The sequence below is a fragment of the Paracoccidioides lutzii genome (genome assembly GCF_000150705.2).
Source record: "Paracoccidioides lutzii Pb01 unplaced genomic scaffold supercont2.8, whole genome shotgun sequence".
NCBI classification, from domain to species: domain Eukaryota; kingdom Fungi; phylum Ascomycota; class Eurotiomycetes; order Onygenales; family Ajellomycetaceae; genus Paracoccidioides; species Paracoccidioides lutzii.
In genome coordinates, this window is record NW_015440954.1 from 1,148,019 (window position 1) to 1,156,446 (window position 8,428).

The following is an 8,428-nucleotide window of genomic DNA, read 5'->3' on the forward strand; positions in this document are numbered from 1 at the left end:
TGTAATCATGTCAATCTGCAGAACATACTATCCTCAGAATATCAAGATTGTCATAAGTGCTCAGGAGATGGAGGCTGATACAACTGGTGTAAATGTCTTTGAATAATTAACATTCTTTTCTTGATAATTGCTATAGACTACTTAGCAGACTTTATATTATTTAATTCTACCTGCATTATTAATCTTTTTGTTGAACACTCATTAGTTACATAGAATTATCATATCTGAGGTTCTTTCAATTAGCCATCATGTACCAATCTACTTGAGGCAGTTAATCTTCTTAATGCAGATATGGAAGTAATATTTTCAATCTGCAGACATCTGAGCCTGGATGAGATTCTTTGAAACTGGTAAGCCAGTAATCTCAGAGTCTGTGAGAATGTCAGTCAAATTTTTAATAAAATCTCTCACTGAGGCCTCCTTCACTAAAGTAATATTCTCAGTGAGCATTGGAGAATCCTCCATCTCAAAAGCAGATTCTAGAAGAGCAGTAATATTTTATATCAAAAATGTCAGAATCTGAGCAGTAATCTCATAGTCTATCCATCAATTATTTGTAGAGTGTAGAAATACTGAAGAAGTAGATAGAAACTCCTCATTCACCACAAAATTATCTGTTGATAAATCATGTTGAGTGAAGGGAATTGCAACTGCAGCCACACAGACAGCAGAATATAGATTCTTGACACCTTGCTTAAACAGAGTCAGAGAATTCATCAAATAAAGATCTTCTTGAAATATTACATCTTTCAACATGTAAAGATGATTGTTAGAAGGATTGATCAATTTATAATTAGTAAAGTCATCATAGCCTATAAATATAAGCTCCTGTGATTGCAAGGCCATCTTCATATTTAACTTGAGTACTATTTTTAAATAAATCTTGCACCTCCATCAGTGAATCCTACATGCAGAGGGCAGGGCCCTGAGCCAAGCTTCATATGAGATAACTGGCTTCAGATCCAGATCCTTTACATTATTATAGAGCTTGACTGATGTTGACATAAGATTAAGTATTTTGATTATCACAATTACTACCTTACTCTACATCTGAGGGGGAGAGGAGAAATCTATTAATAATGTTCAAGTTTTTTCAATAATCAGGCCAATAGAATGTTCAGACACACTATCTTGCTATGAAGTATGAGATGAGATTGATTCTCATTTAATATCTTCACTCATCATATAGATGACTGCAGTGTTTGAATTCAACTCATCACAGTCAGAGTGAATAATCACAACATCATAATTGAGCAGATTCTTCATAAATTGATTGAAGATCTGTATATATTTTAGAGTCTCATTGTGATGCTTCAATAGAAAGGTCTACTGCATTCATGTGGCATTGTCAGTGATCATCATCACAAGCTTCTTATCTGTATAAGATGATGTATCTTCTTCATTACTAAGTATTTCTTCACTCTCAAATAGGTTCACCCAGATCTTAAGATCTTTGCAGATGGCATAGTGTAGTGAAGCATTTTTATAACTTGCATGTTTATGCTTGACTTTAATACATGTGATACAGAATGAGAGCTTCTTTGAGCTGATGATGACAATTTCAAAACAGAGCTTCTGTGACATTTTAATTAAATTCTTCTCATCAATATGACTCAATTATCAGTGCCACTTGTCAATTGATAGCTGCTTCAGCATAATGATGAATAGTCAGATTGATGAGAACAAAATGAAGGTATCAGTATTCAGATTCTTTAGATTAATTAGCTGCTCCACATCATCACAGTTGAAAAGACCCAGTGATACAGCATTTAGATCATAATCTGTTGATATCACCCTGGGCTTTGAGATCATCAAGTATGTCAGTGATCTAAGCTTCAGATCATTCATAATACTCCTGAACATAGAAAAAGTATCAGATAGAACATATATATTATTGGAATTCAAATTCACATAGAAGATGTCATTTCCTATAGATGCTATTATCTCAAAGTAATTTCCAGCATCCACCTGCAGATCACAGTGAATATAGCCCTGGTGCTCCAATAGATCAATGGATATGAGGTTGGCAGATAAGCCTAGCACCAAATAGATATGATCAAATTCAATTAATCTTTCCCTGACTGGGATGAAGGCGACCTCAATCCCTTGAACCTTCAAAGTAGCCTTATTGGCCACTTGAATTATAGGACTGCTAACCTCTGTTATTTGGGAAAATTGTGATCAATCACCTGCAATATGACATCTGGCCCTGCTATCTCATATGGTGAGTGAGTTGATGATTGATTTGGCAGAGTACATAGGCATCCCAATGACCTGTACTAGATTCATCATTTGAAATGTCTTGGAGCTGTCATTTGCAGTTGATGAGGTCTTTTTGCCCTCACTACTCTTCTTATTATTATATTTCTCTATTCTCACTGTGTTGGTGGTCCTCCATTCTTCAGAAGTGCTATCTGGATTGGCTGCCCAGCAGAGCCCACCATGATGATGCTCACATTCCAGGCAGATTGGGAGGTCAGAATTTGAACATCCACTCATTCAATAGCCTCCATGCTACCGCGCCTCTATCACTAGCAAGCTTCACCTGTAGCCGAAGGGTAAGGTTAAGCCGAACGGGAGTGCCGTAAGCTTGATAACTAGGACAGGGGGTAGTGCCACTATCATGAGTAGTAAGGATGTCAATTAGAGAATCCTTATAACCAACGATAGCTACAGCTAAGGGGTCAGGTGTGCGTAGGGCTTGGGTGAGATGGGCACCTGAGAGGGTGTAGAGTTAGGTGGTCAAAGCTATGACAAGTATAGGAGTGGGGATGTATCAGATAAACACAGACACAATGTGGGTAGAATGGAGTAGAGATCAGTATATGAATGGAGAATATAAAATTGATCATGATCAAGAAGATAGGCCTCTTGATTCTAGGAGTAATGAGCATGTTTATATACATGATGGAAATCTCTTGATAGATCTGATAGCTCATGATATATAGTCATACCAGCCTACCAATCTACCACTCAGTAGACTTGGTAACATCTGATAGATAGTCATACCAATCTATCAATCTATCAATCATGTGACCATCTCTTTAGGTTAGTCCTGGAACCCAGGGTTATTTCATCTGAAACCCTAGTTCCTTTATCCTCTGCAATTCTTATTCAATGATCCCTGGGAGTCTCCTGTTGGTTCACAACACTCCACGTCCCCTGGGTCAGCCCCCATGGGCCAAATTATTTTGGATGTTGCTGCTATTATTGGAACCCACAGCTGCATTTTCAGCCTGAGTCATGTTGGCTGAAGAATTAACTGCCTGGACAGTCTTCTTGACCTCTTTGAAGAGGTTTAATCAAGAGTGTATTTCCTCCATGATTGAATGAACATTCAACATGACAGACTTTGATTTGAACTCTTGTACCTCCTTGATTTTCTTTTGCATGTAGTTTCATCATATATTGAGAAGTGCAGAATAGAACATGTTAAATATCATGTCATTTGACAGTAAAATATCAAGTATTTCCAATTTCATAATAATGTCATTGAACTTATCAAAAAATGTATATACATTGATGACTTGAACATCACTCATTGATGTAAACACCAGGACTGCTTCCCTGCAGAGCTGTGTTCTCAGAATGAAGAACTTCTCTTCAACTGCACATCAAAGGGAATAAGTGATTCTGTCCTCATCATACTTATTAAAACAGGACTTAATGCTGGCTGCTATTATGTTTGAAATAAATGTGTAAAGCCAGTGATTTTTGATCTTTCAAAAAGAAGCTCATTCAGAGTTCTCATCAGGACTTTTGACTTGCTTGTCCTTCAATATAATTCAGCATTGAGCATCAATTAGCTTGGTCTTCATATTCATATGCCAGGAGAGATAATTTGAAGATCTGACCAGAGCATTTAGCTTGATGACATACTTAGTATTCTGTTTGAACTGGCTAATCACCTTGCTGACACAGCTATCTGAGTCATAGAGATTATATTGCATTCAGAATCTCAAGTTCAGATCTCATGCTGATGATCAACTTACTGATAAATTTGCAGATATTATGACTCTGTCATTCTGAGCACAAAGTCTCTTCAATTGAAGTTGAAGCTGCAATTCTTTGTATCTCTCTTTTTGAAGTTCTAAATCAATCTTTTGATGTTCAAAATTCAATCTTCTCAGTTGCAATTCTTCAGAGTTGATTGCTGATGGCAGGTTAGAGATCACTGCAGATGTCTCCACCCCATCTTCTGAAGAAGTTGAATTGACATATTTGACATGATATAGGTGGACTGGCCTCACTGTGATAGGAGCTGTAATCAGCTTGACTTGCTGATCAGGCATTTCAGAGGGTCCAATCTTGAAACTTTTGAATGCTCCTGAGGGGGTCAGTGAGCTCAGAGCCCTCTAGTCATTTTCAGATTGATCAGATTGACTGGATTGACTCAATCACAATCACAAGTGAGTCATCATACATTCCACCATGTCATATTAATCTTCTTTATAATGGAGTAATCTTATTCAGTGAGATTCTTGCCTATAAGCTTAATTGAGTGGATTGACATGTTCTTATGTAATCAGTCACTGAAAAATTAGTGAGTTGCAGATTTTTCTTTCACCCACTAAGTGAATGAATTGAACATAGAAAAAAATAATAATAATAATAATATAAGAGCGCACCAAATTGATCAATTGACATAAAATAAGACAATATTATATTGAATGAAGTGAGCAGTGATTAATATACACTATATTTGGCAAGAATTCCCTGAATTGGCAGTTATTTGCGCAAAACGGGTCTCATAACCTGTGAAGGATAGATTGCTTGATTGATTGTGTAGCGATCGCTAGCTACACAGAAGTTATATACAGTGCGGATTATATAAGAAGGCGGATAGGCCTGACATATTTCAGATTGGAGAGTTCATTTTGAAAAGGTGGTGAAGAATTCGCATTGAGTTGGTAGGGTCAAGAGTTTACACGAGTGGCCACCAAAAGATCAGGTGTTAATCTTTAACTATATGTTACACCCATGGAAACAAAATCGGTCCGAGCGAGTTTAGCCCGAGTCACTTTCACTACCCTACTTTTCATATGGGAATGTTAGGATCAGAACCACTCTCAACATTGCAGTTGACCAATTCTATCATTTTGAAACTGTCGAGACTTGGAAGGCTGGTTGAAACCCTTCAATTCGCCCATAATATATCATGGTTCTCTCTGGCATTGGCAAGGTTCGCTTTCAGTTGTCCGAACCCCTCACTGGCAACCATGAACCTCCATCCTTTCTCTAACAATTTTTATTATCAGACAACAACTGTTTTAGCGTTAGTTGGAGTAACGCTTTCAGGGTTATTCTACAAACCTCTCGTGTCCAAATTAGATACGCTCTACACTCTGCCGCCAGCATGGCACCCGTTTGAAGGCGGCTCCGTTAACATCCGCTTCACTGATACTATCGAAAATACGGAAGATATCCTCATTGACCATGATCGCGCCATCGCCATAATCAGCTTTGACCCGGGAAGAACAGAATGGAATACTGTCATGGTAAATAATTCCCTTTAAAGTAAAAGATTTCTAACCGCCGTCTATTCAAAATTTAATGTATAAATAAATATTTCCGTAGGGAATCTTCAAGAATCCGGATCCAAAGGGAAGCCTGGTGATCTTTGATTATGCCTCAACAGGAAAAGCAAAAGAACTCGAACTGATCGACTTTCCTGAAGAAGCTGACTTTCACCCTTTGGGAGTGAACATTTTCCGCAGCTCCCCAGATGCTTCAACGCGGCTTTTTGTTATCAACCATCGGCGGACCGGGAGTACTGTCGAGGTATTCGACGTCAACTATGACTTACACCAGGCAAAGTATATTCGAACAATATCTGATAACGATAAAACTATCGTCTCTCCCAACTCCATTGCCCCAGTTTCTTACACCCAGTTCTATGTCACGAACGATCATCGCTATATCGCGAGGACGAGTCCAATTCTAAGCAAAATAGAAACATTCTTCTCAAGACCGTGGACTTGGGTGACCTTTGTGGACTTTTCTTTACCTGATGAATTCAAATATACAATTGTCGCCGACAACATTGCCTTCTCGAACGGAATTCTAGTAACCCCAACTGGCAAAGAAGTTGTTGTCGCCTCTTCTTCCTCGGATGCCCTCTACATTTATAAACGAGACACCAAGACCAACCTGCTATCTAAAGATTGGGAAAGAGTCCCGGTGAATTTCCATCCCGATAATATCAACTTTGATGACTCTCTCGATATCTCTGACCCAACTGTATTTGACGCGGAAGGGAGATTTCTTCGGGGACTAGTCGTTGCTGGCCATCCATCCTTGATTAAAATATTTAAAATGTCCCGCAACCCTGGAAGTGCCAATGCGCCGTCTTGGGTGGCTGAGATACGTCGGGGCACGGGGGTAGATCCAGCGCCGTGCCCGGCCGGTCCCCGGCAGGGAGAGTTGTATTCTCGCACTTTGTATCAAAGTAAGTTTCTCTCAATTACTTGGCTAACAGCTTTTTTCTCCTTCTTGCAACACTAATATTCTCTCGATCCTAACAGGTAATGGAGAGCAATATATGTCCAGCACTACGGGCGCCCTAGACTCTAAACGAGGGCATTTACTGGTTTCCGGACTGTATGCCAAAGGTATTTTGGATATATCATGGAAGGTGTAAATCCTAGGTTTGGCAGCAACGAGTTTCGCATCGCGGGATTAGGAAACAAATATTTCGGAACATGGACGTTAGTGTCTGCCGGGGAACTGTCAAGAATCCGAAATTTGATGGCCGTGGTTTACTTGATAATTTGATCTCGGAGCTCTAAAGTTTGTTCAAACGACCAATGTTTGGTTCATTCGAGGTTTGTGATATTCCACAGCAAATGAAACTGGGCATATGGGAACTTGGTAAAATTAACTACAATCTCCTTTAACAACCTGAGAACAAAACAAGCTAGTAAGCTCGTGACAACATATGCAAACATGCTGGTGGACTGGTGTTTTCAAACAAATCAGCAGTACTTTGTAGTCTTAATCAATGCAACATATAGTGCTTATCTCTTAAGTTTTTAGCTTTTCCATCATGCTATGTTGCTCATGAGCAGCTGCATTTGTCAGAACAGTTTGGAAATTGATATTTAAGATTCAAAATTATTTACACAACTACATTAGAATGTACAAAGTTTGAAGTGCTATTTCTTAAGTTGAAACTAGAGAAGGTAAAAAAGATGCTCATTTAATTAAGAAATTATGTTAATTAATGTAATTCACAAGTGAGTGAAACACACAAGCAAACAGATTATTTCTTTTCACTTAAATCAAAATTAGTATTTAATAATTAAAATATCAATCATATAAAATTATCAAGCTTTTAATCAAAAAGACTTTTTTTTAACTCTTTAAATGCTTAATAGAGATCAAATTTCTACAATATAAATAACTGTAAAGTTGGATGATATTATATATAGAGTTATAAAGTATACATTAATATATTTTCACAAAATTAAAAACTTAGTATAATTGAGAAAGAGTTTTTTTATTATATGAATTTCAATTTAAAATAATTGAAAGTAGTTACTTTAAATTAAAATTATATAAGAAATAATTAATTTTTTTATCAATTGAGAATTTAACTCTTTATTTACATTTGATTAGAATTAAGTATAAAACTTTATCAACTATAATAAAATATTAAAGTTAAAGTTCTCATATAAATATAATTATTAATAAACTTTTATATAAAAATTTAAACTTATAATATAATCAATCATTTATCAAATTATATTATTTAATGAATTACTCTCATCATTTTATTTAACAAAATTTTAAGCTAGATAATAACTGTCAGAATGTGAAAACACTTGATATGAATGAACTAAGTGTCAAAAAAAGTGTGAGAAGTACTATAACTAGTATCATAATAGAATAGAAGTATAAGTGCTACAAGTGCTATGAAGAAAAAAGAATAGTAATAAAAGAAACATATATATGAAATTAAATAGTAGCTAATCACTGAATTTCTTGAAAAAACTTGAGAATTCAAAGTATTTATATATATAAATGAGTATTAATAAATTTTATCTTTAATCTTTTATGAAATGAGAAATTAATGATATAGTAATTTGATTTTTCATGAAGTACTGATTTTATTTTTCAGAAAGCACTGATTTTGAAATGTTGAATCTTGAGATGATGCTGAATTTTCTAGAAGATGCTGATTTTGAAGTACTTTAGTAAGCAGTATAAGAATAAGAATCTAGTATAAAAAGTTTTAATATGATAAAGAAATTATATATAGAAATTATAAAAAAAAAATACTTAAATCTATTGACACTATTTAATATTATATTTAAACATATTATATTTATTGCGAGTTAAAAGTCTTTATTTTTTAGTCTTTAAATTTAAATTTTTAATTTCTATTTTTATATATTGATTAAATATATAAAGTCTAGCAGTTCTATCT

At 35.7% G+C, this 8,428-nt stretch overlaps 1 protein-coding gene across 1 annotated transcript; it reads left to right on the top strand.

The window, feature by feature from the left end:
* Window positions 1-5,219: 5,219 nt before the first annotated feature.
* PAAG_03299 (hypothetical protein) lies at window positions 5,220-6,640 on the top strand (the record flags this gene model as incomplete). Its single annotated transcript, XM_002794708.2, has 3 exons — window positions 5,220-5,498; window positions 5,578-6,448; window positions 6,525-6,640. The coding sequence occupies 3 exons, from the start codon at window positions 5,220-5,222 to the stop codon at window positions 6,638-6,640; spliced, it is 1,266 nt and encodes a 421-aa protein (XP_002794754.2).
* Window positions 6,641-8,428: the final 1,788 nt, after the last annotated feature.